Source organism: Dryobates pubescens, chromosome 2 (genome assembly GCF_014839835.1).
Source record: "Dryobates pubescens isolate bDryPub1 chromosome 2, bDryPub1.pri, whole genome shotgun sequence".
In the NCBI taxonomy this organism is placed as follows: domain Eukaryota; kingdom Metazoa; phylum Chordata; class Aves; order Piciformes; family Picidae; genus Dryobates; species Dryobates pubescens.
The window spans coordinates 46,011,479-46,030,201 of record NC_071613.1 but is presented as its reverse complement, the minus strand read 5'-3'; the positions used below and the strand labels follow the sequence as shown (position 1 = coordinate 46,030,201).

General features: G+C 45.6%; 2 protein-coding genes across 3 annotated transcripts; both read left to right on the top strand.

Annotated features, from left to right (window-relative positions):
* The first annotated feature begins 151 nt into the window (after positions 1 to 151).
* Positions 152 to 3,583, top strand: DBI (diazepam binding inhibitor, acyl-CoA binding protein). Of its 2 annotated transcripts, XM_009904408.2 has the most exons (4): positions 152 to 276; positions 390 to 507; positions 2,460 to 2,522; positions 3,276 to 3,583. In XM_009904408.2, exons 1-4 carry the CDS (start codon positions 268 to 270, stop codon positions 3,347 to 3,349), a joined length of 264 nt encoding a protein of 87 aa, XP_009902710.1. In that variant the 5' UTR covers positions 152 to 267; the 3' UTR covers positions 3,350 to 3,583. The 2 variants fall into 2 exon arrangements, with proteins under 2 accessions (XP_009902710.1, XP_054032614.1); XM_054176639.1 differs by lacking the exons at positions 2,460 to 2,522; positions 3,276 to 3,583 and having other exon boundaries at positions 390 to 776.
* A 7,504-nt stretch (positions 3,584 to 11,087) lies between these two features.
* On the top strand, positions 11,088 to 12,960 carry TMEM37 (transmembrane protein 37). Its single transcript, XM_054176629.1, has 2 exons — positions 11,088 to 11,160; positions 12,071 to 12,960. The coding sequence occupies exons 1-2, from the start codon at positions 11,140 to 11,142 to the stop codon at positions 12,641 to 12,643; spliced, it is 594 nt and encodes a 197-aa protein (XP_054032604.1). The 5' UTR covers positions 11,088 to 11,139; the 3' UTR covers positions 12,644 to 12,960.
* The last annotated feature ends 5,763 nt before the right edge of the window (positions 12,961 to 18,723 follow it).

The window sequence follows — 18,723 nt, the reverse complement described above, 5'->3', positions numbered from 1 at the left end:
CTCAGCTCCGAGCCGCGGCGGCACTACCCAGGCTCAACCCTCGTGTCAGCGAGGGTCGCAAGTACCCCGAAACCCACCCACCTAGCACCGCCTCTGCATTGGCCCTTTTCCTGGCTTCTCCCCGCCCCCGGAAAGCGCCGATTGGCGGCCATGCTGCCCGTGGCGCTGTGATTGGCCAGCAGGCGGTCTGGCGAGGGGTGAAGTGGGCGAGTGGTGGGCGTGGCGTGGCAGACACCAGAGGGTTACGATTGTGCAGGGTTCGTCGCAATGTCTGAGGTACGGACTGCTATGGGAGGGGGCTGTAGGGAACCTGGGTGGGCGGCGGCGCTGGCACCGGCACCCTGCAGGTTCTCACCCCTACCCCGCTTTGGGGCCTTTCCCCACTTTAGGCTGCGTTCCAGAAGGCCGCTGAGGAGGTGAAGCAGCTCAAGTCCCAGCCGACAGACCAGGAGATGCTCGACATCTACAGCCACTACAAACAAGCCACGGTGGGCGACGTAAATACGGGTGGGTACTGTTGGAGGAGGAGGTGGTGGCAGCGACGGTCAGGCAGTGCTGCTCCGCACTCGCTCTTGGATCCTGTGCCGCTGCCAGCGTCCTCCGCGGCCGGGGGTGATGCTGTTGCGGCCTCAGTCTCAGCTGGCGGCACTGTGGGAAGCAGAACCTCTCCCCTAGTGCGTGCTTCGCTTTGTGCAATCCTGCATCTTAGCAATAATTACTCAATACCCACTTGGCACGTATTTATGTGCAGGCAGGCATAAGCTGACCTGATAAGGGTTTGTGTAACTTGCGGTTTTTTGATTAACCCAGCTGCAGCCATCTAAATCGTATAGCAATAATCTGAGAATCCTTTGCATTAGCTTTGTGCAAATATTTGGCTTGGGATTTTTTTGTTTGGTTGGTTTTTTTGAGACCTCTGTCAGTAAGCAGCTGCCTAGTTCAAGGGATACTGCTTTAATACAAACACTTCTTAGTTAAAGAGGCTTAAACAGCAAGGCAGGCTATACAAGTGTGGAATTGCAATACTTGAGAGGGAGACAATTTGTTCAAACTGGATTGGCTAAAAATAGTATTGGAAAGCCTAACCAGAACTTTTGTAAGAGCTGCAATTAAATATCATTACTTGGAAGGACTGCAGCAGAAGTATCTATGCAAAATCTTATCTTCTGCTTCTTTTAATGCACTTCTGTCACTGGCACCTCAGCCTAGTACATTTAGAATAAAGTCTGCCTCTGTTGATGTTGTGTAGTGTTACTTAAGTATCTAGAATTAGAAAGGAGGAAGGTCATTTGTTTGGAACACTGGCCTCCTGATTCAGTTGCTGGTGAAGCTTATTTGCTATTGGTTGAACTAATAGCTGGCAGTGAAGTGTACAGGTTATGGTACGTATGAGTGCTTTCAGTTTCTTTTTCCCAAGATGAGCAGCATGGAGAGAGAAAAGAACTGACTTTGGCTTTCATATACAATCCTTTTGGTGTGGCTGGGCCCTAGCATTATTAGTGTTTGCAAAAGCAAAATGGTGCTCCAGAGCTGTTAATGTGCCAACATTTCTGCAAGTTGCTGCATTCTTGTGAAGCAGTAGCTAACATGAGTTGGCTAGGAAAACCCTGGGTGTAGAAGCAAGCTAAATGGGGTTTTGTTGCACAGCCGTGGAGCTGCCAACTAGGTCTGAGGGTCATGTCGCCATGTGAGCAGTGCAAGGGTATTTTTGAGACTAGTGTACAGTTTCCTGTCCAGTTCCATTTGTCAATCCTAAGAATTGTGTTTAAGGAGACAGAGAGGAAGTGAAACACAGAGGAGGACTTTGTGACGTGTAACCATGTACACTGGTTGTTCTGGCAGCTGTCACTTTTGCCTAAAAGCAATAAAATTAATACACAAACATAATCTGAATTATACTATATCTGCAGTTTAGGTTCAGTCATTCAGTTTCATTTCTTCTCTTTGGCTGCAAGGTAGCCTACAATGAAGTGAGTTAAAATTCAGAGCTTGTACCCCCTAGAGGAAAGAACAAGTGAAGAAATTTGTTAGAAACATACCATTTATCTTGATGACAAGTTCCAAGCGGTAAGACCCTACTAGCTTTTGTTTTCCTGTGTCTGTGTACTGGACCTTAGTGTATTCCTGCTTTACTTTAGAGCTGATGTTCTTCAATCTCATAGCTGTGGTGCCACAGCAGTCTCCTCAGAAAGCCTAGCAAAACCAAATCACACTATTTGCTTTCCTGCTCAAATGCTGCTTTCTTAAGGGAAATTAACAGACGATGTCTCTGTTGCCACCAATAGGGTTCCCACATGCTCCCTTGAAGTGATCTCCTGACTGCAGGTTAGTAACTAACAGCTGCAAAGATGAAACACTGTATTTATTGTAGTTAAGAGCTAAACAGCCTTCAGGAAAGGAGTAGGTGTTACCTATATGCCATCACAAACCAATTCTGCATCTTATCCTGTCTGTTTCAGACCGCCCTGGTATGCTGGACTTTAAAGGCAAAGCAAAGTGGGATGCCTGGAATGCATTGAAAGGTAAAAGTGTCTGCTTAAAAAAACCAAACCCTATAAAATAAATTAAACCAGAGACAAACTAGGCAGAAAAGTGTATGTGGTTCAGCAAGAGATAAAAATAGTATTGCTTTACAAGACGGAAGTTCTAGAAGGCCAGAATGCTGTGATAATAAAATCTTACTTTTGATTAACTCTGCAGGGCAGAAATAATTCTGGAAAATGTAGCCTGTACAAAAGGGAATTAAAAGTGAAAAAATGTCCAGCTGGCCCAAGCAGAAACCTTTATCTGTTTGCCAGGTCCCATCCTAGTACCTCAGAGACTACGCTCTCCCTCCAATGGTTTCTCCTAAAGCTTTCCTAACTGGAAAATGCAACTGGGCTTTCTGCTCTAAATGTGTAAACAAGTGGCTTAATCTAAGAAAATGGGGGGAAGGGGGAATTTGATGTCTTAAGGAGCCAGCACTATATCTAAATGCAGTTTAAGTTGATTGAATAGCTTTCCTATAATAATTGGGAATGGTGCTGATAGAACCAACACGTTTTCTTGCTGTCTATACAAATATAACAGTGCTTTGAAATGCTCTTTTTGTCACAGCTGCTGAACATGTTTGTTTGAAACTTCAATACTAGACTCGCATTCAAGTGACCACCTTTAGCCTCTTTGGTCTCTGGTAGCATGCTGCTACATGCTCTAACAAGCAGTTGTGACATGCATGTAAAAAGTGTATTAATCTGTAGAAGGTATCTGACTGCTTCCTGTGTTCTGTCCATCAGGAACGTCCAAAGAAGATGCAATGAAAGCTTATGTAGCAAAAGTGGAAGAACTAAAGGGCAAATATGGCATCTGAGGACTGGATATAACAGCCACTTGCACGCCTGAAACATGCCTTATTTCTAATACTGTGGAAAACTGGTTTCTGAGAAGCATTTTAAATACCTAGTATATTATAGTTGGTTCTCCTCATGCCTGTAGTCCAGGAGAAATTGTACCCGCCTAATGTACTGACACGTTATAGATTCCTTCTGGGAACAAAATCTGGAACTCATTAAAGTGCATTTGGTACTTGAGGTGTTGTGGTGGTCGTCCCTTAGAGCTCATCCCTCCATTGCCGTGTGCAGCTGTCAAACCGGCAGCCTCCGGTCGTTGTACCACTAGAGGGGGCTCGGTACTCTGTTTTGGCGTGTGTCTCGTACTGCTTTGCCTCCTTTCTCGGGTAGACGAGTGGCAACCCAAAAAGCTGTATCACCAGCAAAGGTTATGGTGAAGAGGCCAGGTATAACGCTGTGTATACTGAGAACAAGGTGTGTGATATTTTTTGTCTCGGGCTTGAAGAGGCTTAGTCAGTAACTGCCAAATCATCTTCCATAAAACATTAATTGAAGATGCTATTCCTCAGTAATATTAGGCTTCTGGAGAGAAGTCAAATATTCAACCAGTGAACACAAACCCATCCCTGTGAAACAAAAGGTTCCACAGACCAAAGTTGTTGATGCCCTTGGTGCTGTACTGCTGTAAATACCAACTGCTGATGGTGTCGTGTACTGAGGCTGTAGTGAGAAGTGAATCAGTCATAGTCTGGCTTAACACTGGCAAGGCTGTTTAGACAAGAAGGCTTGTGATCACTGGCAAAAGTTTTATTACAAACCCCACAACTGTGACCATCTCTAGCAGGCTTTTACCTGTTTTGGTCTGCTTAACGTAGTCTTTTGGAGATGCACTGGAAGGGGAGACTTTGCTTTTTGAATGTGCCATTAAACAATTCCAACAGAGAGCATACAGGAACAAAGTCCAACCTTATACAAGCATAAGGCATTCTCATTCTTGCTGTACTGGTTAGCATACAATCAGGTGAGGACCTCAAATGATGCTCACATAAGCAATTGATTTATAGAAATATATAGGGGTAAAATCTATCTTTGCCTATTTGTCTAGCTATGTATGTTGTTCTAAGTTACACAGCATGTAGTATCCAGCTTGTATTTCTTTATGCTACTGGCAAGTGTTCCAGATAACTTTACTTCACATGCTTCCAAAAATTATGACTTGCTCCTTTGCTGTTTTTAATAGGAAATGCTCTTGGAGCTACCTGTTTGCCCTTTAAAATGTGTTCAGAATAATGAAGAGTGGTTTTTCCCCTTTCCCATAAGGAAAAATGTTTATTCTTTTTGTTCTAGGTGAGTAATATAGAAATTTTTTTGCCTCTTGTATCCTCTGTTAGTTATTTGAGATTGTGTTAATTACATGCAGTTTGCAAAAGAGGGTGAGAACAGATGTTCAGCACAAGAGGTGGTTTTAGCCCTTTGTCAGCCCTCCATTCTACAGCCAGCTCCATCTTCACAAGCATATTTTGTGAAGCTGGTTAGCCTTGGAGGATTCAGCCAGCCTGTAGCAGAATGTAGCTCATACTGGCAAATGCTCATTCACTGGATGCACTGTGAGCATGCTGTGCTGCACTAACATGCTTTCTGTCAAAGCAGGTGCTTTCAGGATTTTTGACTGCTAAAGCAGTGGAATTGGATTCTGTCTAAAGAATGGGCTGGTAGTAGCCAATTCTATGTCATAGTACTCATTTGGCTTTATTTCCCCTGAGAGACTTAACTAATTGTTAGAGTGCAGCTCTCCTTTCTCATACCTGTCTGGCATTAGGAAAACATAGCTATGTACACAGGGCTTATCCCAGAGAGGGCTGGATCTTGGCCAGGCTTTTACACGTTGCCTCATGCTTACAAATGATGCTGTTTGCCACTCAGCACAACTGGCTGAGAGAACTCTATCTTGGATGTCTTTATATAGGTACTTTATTTTGACTGTGGTAGCACCTTCCTGCTTGCAGCTTCACTTTCCCTAGGAAAGTAACATCTGTGGTCTCACTACTTACTTTGCCCTTTGGCAGTGAATCTGGCCTCAGGAGAGATGATCAAAATTCAAGCTATGGAAGTAAGAGACTGTATGAAAGGCACTAAGTACTGAAACAAAGGTACTGATGTTTGTGCAGCACTGGTAATGAGAGGCAGCAACACAGAATTTGACTGCACAGCTATTAACTGTGGGTACTGCCACTACAGGAAGAGCATTGAAAAAGACTGAGTTGTTTTGGATGTTTGGTAGCAGGATGTAGATCTGTAAATGCATGGGGTGTTGGGCTGCCTGAAAACATTGCTGACTTACTGTCCATGTAGTGCTTGCTGGTATGGAGTATGGGACTCCTGGATTGCATAAATAATACTTTGACAATAGTGATGCTAGGGCAGTGGTGGTTTAAGAACAACTATGAACAGATTTGTAGGTAGAGGTAAGTGCTTTTATTAAATGAATAAGGTGGTAAAACCAGACAATCATTAAGCTGTACAGCCTTGAGATTTAGAGCAAGGAGCAAGTCTCAAACCAAAATAAAACTCTAGAACCATTGCTCTGCCTGAAGTAGGAGGAGCAGTTCCTCTTGGTGGAGGGGCAGATGCTCCTCTTGGTGGCTGGGCAGTGCTGCAAAACAGGGAATTGTTCTGACACGTGTTTGGGGAGTTGCTGCTATTTCCTCTGTATTAGATCAAAGAAAGGCCAGCAACATCCTGATCCTTGGCATGCTTGCAGAGGGGAAAAGACGTGCACTGAGACAAGCCCAACACGGCAGAGGTCAGAGGCCAGCTGGCACACATGCACTCAGGTCTGGTTTGCTGAGTTTGCGGAGTGTGCAGGACAGAATCTGGACTTTGGATGTGGCAGTAATAAATGCTAACTTGTGTTTGATAAGACAGTGTACCTTCTCTTGTGCTCTTAGTTCCTGCACAGAGAAACAAGTTGATTGGCACCCAGTAAAACTGGAGATAAGTTGTAAAGGGGATGTTGTTTTCCTTGCTGTTTTATTTTTCTGGTGGATTTTGCTTGCACTTTGCAAACGTGAAGGTGCTGCGCTCCTAGCACAGATCTAACAAATCAGTATTTGTGTGCTGTTTAAGGCCCAGAATAGATTTTTCCATCTGACTGAAAAACACTCCAAGGCTGGCTGCAGTGTGCCACAGTTTGCCAAAATTCTTCAGTCCTTTTCTGGAGTGACCTAGTTTCACAATGCAAGTATTTTAACCTTTGAACTTATTTGACCCTGGTGATACTGCTAAAAATAAATGACAGCTGTATTTGCTGCTGTTTAAAGTGTTTGCTCTGCCCCCCCGAATGCTCAGAGAAAACAATATGGGGCAATAGCACTTTGGGGTGACTGGGCATCTGAGAAGTCTTGTGGGATTGGTTGTAAATTGGAGGAAACGAAAAAGAAAATGCATTTTGTCTTGAATAGGTTTCTTAGCACCACAGGTGTCACCCAAACAGGGTTATGCAGTCTTCCAAGTTGTCAAAGCTGCCTAGAGGTAAGATAAGTTGGTATTACGAATGTGTTGTGGTACAACAGATTTGAGTGAGAGTCATGGTAATAAACTCAGAAGTGTGAAAACTGATAGAACACAACAAAAGAAAGAATCTGATTTAATTTACTTTTTTTTAGTATCTTCAAACCTGGATCTATAAACTAGCCAATCATCAGCTGCTCAGTCTTCATCTGCTCATTTTGACTGTAAATAACATTAATCTATTCTGGGCATGAATCTCACCATCTAAAGGGGGAGTTTGTATTTCCTCTAGAATCAGCATATCTGTGAAAGTTAAACATAGCTTGGTTATGTTAACTCTAGAATTGAAAATTCACACAAAGTTTGGCTGCAGTGATCTTTTAACTCTTATTCCCATTTCTACCAGTGGCCACTGGATTTTGCTTGTTAGACTGAGTACATGTATATTTATTTCTCAAGGTCTGGCACTCAACGCTTTAGGAATCTCCCAAAGTCTCAGTCTGCAATACAGTGAAGATCTGTTTGTCTCCAAAATCAGGTCTTCTGTCTGGAAAGACACCTTGAAATAAAGGTCTGACAAAAATGAGCTTTTAAATGTCAGATCAGTTCCTACACCAACACCAAGAATAAAGGACATGATCAGAAAGAATTTTATTCAATAGGCAAATGAATTTACTGAAGTAACCAACTTGATCAGATGAACCTGGACTGGTTGTGCCCCAGTCACTTGTGTTATATGATTCAAAGTGAAATACTTAAGATAATGTTCCTTATTGTCTCTGGTGACCCTCAGACTTCAGTCCTGAACCTTCTCTGGACTTCTGCAGGAGAAAAAGCTGTTAAACTTTTTGTGGTTTTAAGTAAACCAGATGAAACTCTTTCCACGTTTTACAACAGTCTCTGGTAATTTCCATTATTTATGAACACATTTCCCTGAAAACTTTCTCTCCAGGGATAGGATGTGAAATACTCTCTTAAACAATAGAGAAAAGAGACTTTCTAAACAAAATAATGAAACTGGCAACATCCCAAGAAACTTACATTAACACAGCTGAACAAAAAAATACATCTGAAGTTCTTTAAAGGTCATTTATTGTGTTACCATGTAGGTGATGTGTTTTTCAGGGGGAGGAAAATATCTTATCTTTCTTTTTAACAGGCTGAACTCTTTTTATTGTAAAAGACTGTTTTCACATGAGATTGTTCAAAATAACCTCAAGGTATTCTTTCCATGATTCTCTTCAAGTGATTCTGTTGGGATTTGGGGGTTGGGTCTCACAGTTTTGGGGGAGGGTGGTTTGTTTGGGGTAGGGTTGTGGGTTTTTTTGGTGGGGGAAGGAAGAGGTTGATTTTGGTTGGTTGTTGTGGTTTGGTGGGGCTTTTTTTTTGGGGGGGGGGTGTTTGGGTTTTTATGTATCTTTTGGGGCTTTTATATATCTTTAAAAGATGGAGAATTTTTTTACTTGTTTTGTTGTGAGACAATGAAAATTAATCAATTTATCCATTTGGAAAAGGTGCACAAGTTCTAGGAGGCTTCATGAATCCAGATGTCTTTAGCAGAAGGTATCTCTAGCCAAGCAACGACAGAAACAAAGTGCTCATAAACTGCTAGTAACCATTCTGTTTGCATAACTGTTACAATCACCCTTCTCACCCCTGACTTTAGCAAGGAGTGAATCTGAAAGTGCGAATCTAGTGCTGCTATTAATTACAAGTCCAGTTTCATTGTGGCTTATATCTGGGAAAACTAAATATAAAATATTGAAGAAATTTTGGGTTTGCAGCAAAAGTGCCATCAGGAAACTGTCCTTTTCCTCTATGAAACAGCTTGGCAGGTAACTGTCTCTACTGAAGGATCCAAATGTCAGCTTTGTAACCATTTCTCCAATACGAGTGTGACACGGATCAGTTTTGGTTTCAAAAGTAACCCCTTTAAGTTTCTCATTCTACAAAGCTTTTTGTGCACATGTTTATTCATGTGAGCCTTAATATTAGGGGGGGAAGGGAGGGAAGGGGTGGAATGAATATATATATATATAAAAAAAATCAGCAGGATGCACCTCACTATTAAAAATTATTTTTTGAACTTACTAAAGTCATTATAGTGACTCACACATTTTAAAGGCTGATCTATGCTTAACAATTTTACTAATTAGGGGCCAAATTGCCTAATGCTTTACAGGATTGAGCCTATGTTACAGAAAGTGTAAGTCCTGAGGGTTTTGGCAGGTAAAAGTTGGTTTATTTTGTCTGGCCCAAACCTGCATCTCCTTGGCATGGTTTGTGCAAGCAGTGTTTGTTCAGTTCATGCAGCAAATGAGACAAAGCATGCCGGTGCTTTTTGAGATGAAAATGCATGAATACTGTTAAATTTAGAACTTAGAAGTGAAAGGGTAGGGTCAGTCTGAATGCTGCAATATGGAAATGCTGCTTAACCCATGGAATAAATAGTCACGGATGTTCATAAAGCTCATATCATCTGATGAAGCTAAAATGAAAGTGGTGGCAAGCACTAAGTTTGCTAGCTTGGACAACACGCCTAGAAAACAAAAAAACAAAACAAAAAGTTGCAGATCACAAACCCACAGAAGATTTAAGAGCAGACCTTGCAAAAATTTTCTGTGTGTTGCAAAACTGGAAAATCCCCATTGAGTGTTTGATAGGAATAGAATCTAATATTGTGTACAGCTTTGAAGAGAAACAAACAGAAGGGTTTGCAGGAAGAGAGAACAGAAAAAAAAGGGTCATAATTTATCACTAAAATGTGAAGTGCAAAACATGAATATACTGTTCAGAACACTCACTAGGTAGAGAAAATGCCTGCAGCCAAATCACAGCAGATATATTTGTATTTTTAAAGGAAACACAGAAAGTTCTCATGCAATTGTGTAGAGATTGAAACAGTGAGACAATCTGTGTAGACAACTTGTTTTGTTCAGAAATGGAAGCTGGAAAAAAGGGCCAAGTTACAGTAACTTCTACCCCCCCATGGTGGAGAAGGAGACCCTTCCAACTCCTTTTGGCTAGAAAGGGAGTGGTTGAGTCTTGATCCCATCTTTGTGAGGGAGGCCCACAACAGGAGCCCACGAGTCTATTCACGGTAGCCTGTGGAGTCACTGCAGACCTCTTCACTAGAATCAAAATCAGAATTTGGCAGTAACCCAAGAGTTTCTGATGACACAGCAAAATGCAATGCCCTTGGATTGTTGTTTTTTTCCCCCAAGTTGTTGCTAACCCCTTCCCCTCCCCCCCTTGCCCTCCCCCGCGGGAAAAAAAGGATAAAAAAATAAAAGGAAAAACCCACAAGCAGCATGCAATCAGTAATTCATTAGAGAATGTCAAAACAGGAGTTAGAAAAAAAGATCAAGGACATAAATCTTTATGAGCAGAGGAGGTTTTGCTGACGGTACAGGTAGAGATACATAAGGTTAAGTAGTCTGGTAAAAGATAAGAGAGCATGCACACAGCCCAAGGTGAGAGGCCACAATCACAGCGAGCAGGGAGGAGAACCAGTGTCTTAAGTGGCTTTGGAAACACAAACACTGGCAGCAGACACCGACAGGCAGTGGAAGGGGACGGGCGGGACAAGGGTGTTCGTGTTCTGTGACTGAAACTGCATAGCCCTGCACCTCCAAGAATGGTTCTGCAGGGGTTTCATTGTATTCTGAGGCTGGGTATGGCTGTGCACAGCTCTGCGACTCTAGAAACTGTTCTGGAGCGGTGTCACTGTGTTCTGAGACGCAGAGTACGGCTATGCACAGCCCTGTAACCACGGGAAAGGCTCTGGAGCCGTGCAGGGGGATTCCGCAACACACTTCTGCAGCACCCGCCTCCCAAAGGGCTGTGGGCGCCGCGGGTGGACGAACGGGTCTCAGGCTTGTTCCCTGTCCCACGAAAGTCTCCCATCGGAGTCATAAGCACAGCCTCGAGAAACAAGGCTGGAGCTCTTCAGCAGTCGGTAGCACGCGGGGAAGGGATGAGGCTGCAGCGCGGCGAGAGGAGCCGCTGCCTCCCGGGACACCATCTCCCAGAGCGGCCATACTCTAGGCCGGGCATGGGGTAGCCCGTGCCCCGGGCCAAGGCTGCGCTGCCTTCCTCCACTACGCCAGGCCACGTTGGGGAGCGGAGCAGCCCTGCCCGGCTCCGCCCGCCGGGGCTGCGCTGCTGACTCAGCCGCGGGGGGGCCCAGAGGGGGCCCCGGCCCCTCAGGCGTGGCGGGCGGGAGGGCTGCCCGCCGCCCTCCGGGGACATAAAAAGCCGCGGCCGGAGCCTGCCTTCGTCTTTTGGCGCTGCCGGCAGCATGACCGCCATCGGTGCGCAGGTACGTCGTTGCCCGGCCGAGACGGGGACTCTAGGAAGGCTCCGGTTAGCCAGACCGCGCACCGCGTGGTTCTACGGTTGTTGCTTCGGCTTGTCTCTGTGCGGCCGGAGTCGCCCCGACCCTCGCCACAGCTGTGGGCTCCAACCGGCCGGATTCCCCCTTGCCTCCCCTGACCGGCGGCGCCTCCCGCGGTCCGTGGCTCTTCCGTTCCCACCAGCGGGGCTGCAGCCGCTTTTCCCGCTGCACCTGGCTCCCTGAATACCGCCGTGCAGGGCTGGAGCAAGCTACGGGCTGCTTGACTTGGCCTTTAACTAGATTTCGGGCCCCTTTCTAGAGGCAGGGGAGCGTGCTTTCCCCGTACGGGTCAACAGGGGTTGCAGCCGGCGACCTGCGCCCGCGGGAAGCCGAGCTGTGAGGCTGAGGAGCCGAGTGCGCACCGCTGATGCTGCCGCCAAGAGCAGGGGAGCCCGGCTGGCTGCAGCCCAGGAAAGTTGTGGGAAAAGAAGGGCAGTGCTAGCAATTCGCTCCCCCCCCTCCCCCCCCGGCCGAGCCGTCGGTCTCCATCCTCCCAGGGGTCGGTGGTTTCCTCCAGCCCTGCCAGAGCAAGAGGCTGTACCGCGGGGGCCGTGGGGCAGGGATCTTTCCCAGCCTGGAGCCTTTGTGATCCCGAACCCGGTCCTTGACGTGGGAGCATTGTTTGTTCTGCCAGGGAACCGGGAGAGCTTCACCCACCCTTCCTTTCTTTTGGGTACGGCCTGTAACCACTGCCTTAGCCTGCAAGACGTTTTCGATGTGCAGAAGCAAACCACTTCAAACGCTGAAGTCCCACATTTTTGCCCCTCTGGCTGCATTTCACTCTTAAGTAGTGCAATTAACTCAAGGTTTTTTCTTCCCCCGGCTATCCTTTAAGGCGCAGAGGCTGCTGGCCCACCGGAGACCACAGAAATCCTTCTTTGAGACCCTCATCAGGAGCCTGATCATCTTGTGCGTGGCCATAGCAGTAGTCTTGTCATCCATCTCCATCTGCGATGGCCGCTGGCTCTTTGCAAGAGGTCAGCTCTTTGGACTGTGGCACTTCTGCACCGTCAACAACGGCAGTGTCCTGAAGTGTGTCACTGACTTCAGCCTCGCCAGGGTGGAGGGGCTGAGCGTGGGGGTGATTCCAATAAGAAGCATGGTGTCCTTTGCTGTTGTAGTAGCTATATTTGGCCTGGAGCTGCTGATGGTGTCTCAAGTCTGTGATGATGCCAATGCAAGGCGGAAGTGGTCAATGGGCTCAGTTCTCATCCTTGTCTCATTTTTACTGTCAGCCACTGGGGTTCTGAGCTTCTCCATCCTCATGAGGGATCACCTCACCTTCACAGGCTTCACACTGTCGTACTGGTGTGAATTCATTGCTGCCTTTCTCTTCTTCCTTAATGGAATCAGTGGACTTCACATCAACAGCCTCACACACCCCAGGAACAGGGTTTGCAAAATTTAGGCACAAAGGATGTACCTCTGCCTTTATGTAAACAGCTTTGCCAATTAGACTGGAAAAAGAAAAAGGGGGGAAGTCTAATGAAGTTTGAAAAGGACACCATGTTTTAAATTGTGTGCAAGGAGCAGAAGCATGAGTCAGTCTTGGTGCCTGTAGGAGACATACCCACCCACAGTATGGAGGTCTGCACAGCACAGGCAAAGAAGAGACCGGGACTGGCTGCCACTGCAACGTGCTTTCCTGGAAGAGTGGGTTGAAGAAGGAGGTGTCCTGTTAGACCTGCAGAGGGGTGACAGACTGATCTACACTCATGGACTGTTCTGTGGCTTTGCAGGAAGCCTGTACTGCTATGGGTTTGGTGTTGCTATGTTTTCTCCCATACGCTGGAACCTGCAAAGAGTATGGCACAACTTTGGTGTGTTTACAGCTTTGCTCTGCCTCAAGGGCAGATGATTTGTGGCTAGCCATGCTCACCGGTGAAAATCCTCACTAGATCTCACTCCTTCACTTCTCTTTCAAAAGAGAAGGCACACGGTTCTCAATATAGTCACTCATTTTGTTTCCTGTTGGCACATTCCCTGTATCTGTCCTTTCCTCTGTGTTATTCTGGGATGCTTCTGACAGAGGTGCAGCGAGACTTGGCTGTCTTGGGGCCAAGGGAAGATGCTGGTTGATGCAGGTCTACAGGAAAGGGTTGTGAAGGCTTCCTCGGGCAGGAGAGCATATTCCCGAGCTCGCCACCTCTATAAGACACAGCCTAGTCTGACTCCCTCACAGCCCTTGCAAAGTTCACAGTAATGGGGCATTGCTCTTGCCCTTTGAGGCAAGAGGGACAAGCTCTGCAAGGGCTTTAGGTGTGCATTGTGGGTGGGCAGACTGTGTTGACACCCCTGTGCCCCTCTGGAGTTGTTGGAATGTCCTACTGGGGCAATGGGAAATCTGCTCATCCTGTAGCTGAGTCTCCTGTAGCATTTTTTCTGGAGGAGAAAGCTCTAAATCCTCCTGAACAGACCAAGTCATTTTCTTCCTCTGATTAACAGTGGGCCTGGGAGGAGAAGCAGCCCATGATTGCATAAGGTGGGGGTGGGTTGATGAGGGCAGTACTAATATGCCACAGCTGATGGAAATACAAAGAAATTTGACCAAAATTATATTAAGACTGGCCTTCCTTCTGCCAATGCCTGAGTCAAGATCTCTACAATTACTGCAGCTTTGAAGTTCTCCACAGTATGCGATGTAAAATGAGAGAAGACTCGGCAGGAGACCTCAGAGGCTCATTGTCCTACATGTGTCCTCCCTGTCCAATTTACAGCGCTGGGTTGTTTTCTGAGCGTTTTGGAGTTCCTGGTTTATTGTTTACTATCTGCTGGTAAAGCTGCCTGCGCTCTTGTAGGACAAATGTATCTACTTGTTTCATCTCTGTAGCTTGCCTGATCGCTGTTGAGCGAGGTTTTGGGTTCCCTTGCAGCAGCAATACAACGTTCCAATGACACAATGTTTCACATGAAACAAAAGCATCGTAGCACAGAGGCTGAGAAGGCTGTGCAGACGAGCTATGAGTTTTGAGCTATGAGCTTTGTCTCTGAAAGCAAAGACTCTTCAAGTCCTGCCTGAGCATACCTGCACGCTTACTGTGGATGGTCTGACCTTCATGAAAATAGTCTCCATTCCTTCTCAGATTTCCATAACTTCTTAAGACAACACTCCTAAGCCTGTTTTGCAATGCAGTTTCAGACAAGGCTTGTTCTGGACTGTGGCAGTTTTGCTTTTGCACATGAATCTCTCCCTCCTTCTGACAAGATGGTGCCCAGAGCTCTACTATGCAGCCAACTCCTGAAACTGCAATTTTGGGGGCTCTGTCAGGGTTTCTTGATCCACTCTCAAGAACAAGGACTTGTGCCTTTAACCTGCCTCTGGAAAACTGCACTGTGATTGTGTCTCTTTGTGAAGGTGCTTGTGATTTGCTGAATTGGACTGTTGGAAGGAGTGCCAGTGGGCTGAACCTGCAGATGCGGGCATGAACAGGGCTGCTGCCTTTAGCAGAGCCACTTAGCCCAGAAAGAGACTGCAAAGTCCTGTCTGAAACAGTTGTACTTTGGTATTAGGAGGTGATCAAGTGCCTTGACTAACCAACAAATCAGTTGTGGTGCCTAGCGGTGCCCATTCCAGGCAGGACATGAGGTTAAGGGTGTCCATGGCTTGTCTAGAAACATGGATGTAATGAGTGCCTTGCTGGTGACATCCAAAACTGGAAATAAATTCTCTGTGTGCTCCTTTTAGTGCTCGTGGGAGGCTGTGCCCCAGACACTTCCCTGAGGAAGGCAGCATAGCCAGACTGAGTCCCAGGCTGGTGCTTCCCACTCGGGTTAGAGGGAGTCAGTGGACAATTGACTATTGAGTTCATACAAGACTTGGTGCAATTGTGAGCGATTTTAGGATGCCCTCTACTAGCTGAAGAAGCCTTTTGTTGGGGGAGGTAGGGAATCCTCTAGGGAAAATACAGTAACTTTCTTTCCAGCTGGCTTTGTGTAGTACTTCTTGACTAACTGATGCTGGGGGAAGATGCGTTTTGACAGCTAAATATTACAAAACAGGGTTGGTTGTCTTGTAGGCTGCCTTATATACAGCAGTCTGCCAGCAATGTGTAACTGTTCATTTTCTGAAGCCTGTGGAAAGTGTCAAGCAATATTCCTGAAGTTTGTTAAATAAATTTATTTCAAATGAGACAACTGTAATTCTTTTACCATTTAGATATTGGGGTGCAGATTAAGGGGATGAGTGGGGCTTACTTAATCTCCCAGGCACCGCTTTTGTGTGTTTACCCAGCTAGACTGATGAAGAAACAACTGCTTGGTGCTTTGCCAAGCTCTGATCAAGGAAGCTGGGTCTGCTCCACGCTCCCCTCTCCTTTCCCCTCCAACATGTCCACACCAACCCAAACAGCCAGCACTGCTTTCTTGTCTTGCAAAACAAGAGGAGCAGTCAGCTGTGCTGCTTCGTGGGAATTAGAGATAACCTTGTAGGCTCTTAATGATTTCCTGCTGTTGCATGTGCTCTGTTTACCAGCTAAAGAGCTCTTTCCTGTGTCCTTCACCTCCTTTTTCCCACACTGCACCCTATGTTTGAAGCATCCTTGCTCTTTCCCCAGCTCTGCTTATTTGGACTGCAGAAGTGGTATCTGAGTACAAATGTATTTATACAGGTTGGGTTTTTTCCAAGCTCACTGTAATAACAGCTTCAGTGAAATGTCAGGAAAACAAATTTCCAGCTTCACCACTGATTTTGTGTAATCTCAAAATTAATTAGCACCCGGTGTTTGCTTTATGATGGGAGAGGTCATGGGCCTGTCTCAGTTTAACATCTCTTAAAAGCAGGGTAATGGGTATAACCTCTTGTTAATTAACTGTTTGGACTTGCACAGCTAGTAACTTTAATTGGAAAGCAGTGCATGAAGTGTTGCTGTTGGGTGAGGAGAAGGAAATGTACATAGATAAATTTTTAGAAGTACAGAACCTGCTAGCTAGGGAGATACTGTGGACTGCTACAGGTATTTTGATTTCAAGTTTAAAGTACCTTAATCAGCTGCCCTTGGAAGGATACCTGGTCTGGGGGTTGAACTTTGCTTGCTTTTGTGAGTCAGAGGAAGGTGATCACAGAAGAGCAACTGTACTCCTCTGCTTTCTCCTTCCTTCTTCTGGGACCTATGGCAAACAGGTTATGACCCTTCTTCTAAACCTTCCATATCAACTTGCTTAGAAAGAAAGGTCTGCCCCGCGGGGGGTGTCCTAGAAGGGGTGTTAACTAGATTTCTGGGTCCTCTCACTTTCGAGTATATCCACCTCTGAACTGGAACCACCCTCTTCAGGAAAAAGTCCCATCTCAGCTCCTCCAGTGAGACATTGCACAATTTAATTATGATCTGTGCAACAACAGTGCTTTTTGCTTCTGATGGTCTTTCTTGGAACTTCATTGTTGCTGTGTTGGGAGAGAAAAACGTTAATAATTTCCTCTTAAATCCAGCCTTAGGTCTTAGATAATTGATGTTCAGGCTTCTGGAGCTGCTGCCTGCACTGCTGGCTTGCAGAGCTGCCACCGGCTTTTCGGGGCACTTTGAGTAGCCAGAGGCTGTGACCAGTGTCCCAGAACAATGATAGCAATGACTTGTCTGAAAGATGGTACTCAAGTCCTATTTACTGATAACAAAGGCCTGCTTTACATTGAATCCTGAGGAGCAAGTACAGATAAAATGGGTGAACTCTGAATAGGGAACCTGTCAGTAGTTTCAGGCCACTGAGTCTGAAATTTGCCTGCCTTGCACCGGTTTATCTGCTTTTAAGCATTAGTCATTGAGATTTACTTTCCTGTTCCTCTCCATCTGCTTATAAACACGTCAGCGTTCTCAGAGATGAGTAACTCTTTTCTTTAGTACTCTTCAGCACAGTTATTGAAGCAGTTACTCCAGCAGCAAAGTGTGGTTTTGCATTGCCTGCATAGAGGACAGGTAAGGTAAGCACCGGTCCCACTATGGTGGTGTTTGTCAGCAGGTTTCTACATCCAGGTCACAGCGTTGTAACTCCTGGGCCTGCCTGCTCTGGCACCTCTCCAAGTGGACTTGCTTTTCCCAAAGAGCCAAAGACTCCAAAGGGTTTTACGGAACCTCAGCCCTTCATACAGACCAGGCCAGCACTTGATGCGAGACGTAAATATGTAATGCAGAATCTGGGAGCACTGCTTGGTTTTGATTGTTTCAGGAAAGCCAAATTAAACCAAAATGGCCATATAAAACAATAAATTATACTAAAACTTTATAAATATATACGTAAAACTTAGAATAATTTTATTGTGGGGCTTGTGGCTCACCCTTGTTTCACAAGCGCTCCTGTACAAATGGGTATCACGTTCAGCCTGGGCTGCACCTGACTCAGCACTGCAGGGCTGAGCTCTTGCATTGGCTTGTGGGAGAGGCAGTAATTGCACCAGATCTAATTAATTATGTTATTGTATCTCTGAATCTGTATTTCTTCATTTATGCTGGAAGAAGGCACTAGCATTTAAAACAAACAGCTGCTTTGGCTCAGCTGATAAACGTTTAATTCTCAAACAGGGAACGTAAAAATTGTTTCACTGCTCTTGGTCTTACTTGTAGGCCAGAGGGAAAATTAGACTCATGGCTATATCTTTTGGGGAGTATCTGACTTGCTAGCTGTGCTGGGATGGAGTGAACCCTCAAGAAGGTTGCAGACTGCTTTGCTTGGGTAAGTCACCCAAATGTGCATGGATGGGCTTTCACTTATTCCTTGTTCACAGGACTGATCCTGCTCCTGCTCTTCCTTCCACTTGCTTTGGCTGAGTTTGAAAGGACAAAATAGACTCAAAACTTTGCATTTCCAAAAATGTGACTTTAAAATTAATTCATTTAAATGCTTAGCAGTTCACTGCTTTATACCTGATTTCCACACCCCCCCTCCCTGGTTTAAAAGAGGTTTCAACTCTCCCACTGCTGGGTGACCTGCATCAGCAGGTAAAGCAAAATGTGCAGGAGAGCCCAGAGCAAAGGCAAAAGCCTTCCTCCTGCCCAGGTACCCTTCCTTGCCTGGCTGCCATCAGTGGGGCTGCCACCTGCCTCACCAGGGAGGACACACTGCTGTCGACTGTCAGCACCACCTGAGAGAGAAAGATATTTTTGCTTTGAAAACAACGCTAATAGCACTCCAAAACCTGCTTCTACATAGGTAATTTAACTTTGAAAACAGTCCTTCTAATTTCTCTGCATGTTTGCCTTCTGGTAAAATGGCAGAAGTCTACCATGACAAAAGCTGATTGGGGCAGTTTTGGCAGAGCATTTGGGGAATGCCATGCGGGCAGTGTTTGACATACTATGCACATTTTCCCAATGTCTTGCAGGCAATTGAGGGAGAAATGTGATAAATGCCCCTCCATGTCTGTTTGGTTATCTTTGACCTTGAAGAAAACCAGGCAAGAATTTCCCCAGCTGGAGAAATGTCGATACAAAATTAAGCAGGAGGCTTGATGGTACATGCTAAATTAATTCTTTTATCCTTTCCCCATACAAACCAGGGAAA

Bases quoted from the DNA above. Each gene is read 5' to 3' on its own strand.
- TMEM37 (XM_054176629.1), top strand. From the start codon at position 11,140: ATGACCGCCATCGGTGCGCAG. The intron at 11,161-12,070 runs GTACGTCGTTGC...CTATCCTTTAAG, and splicing joins TGACCGCCATCGGTGCGCAG to GCGCAGAGGCTGCTGGCCCA.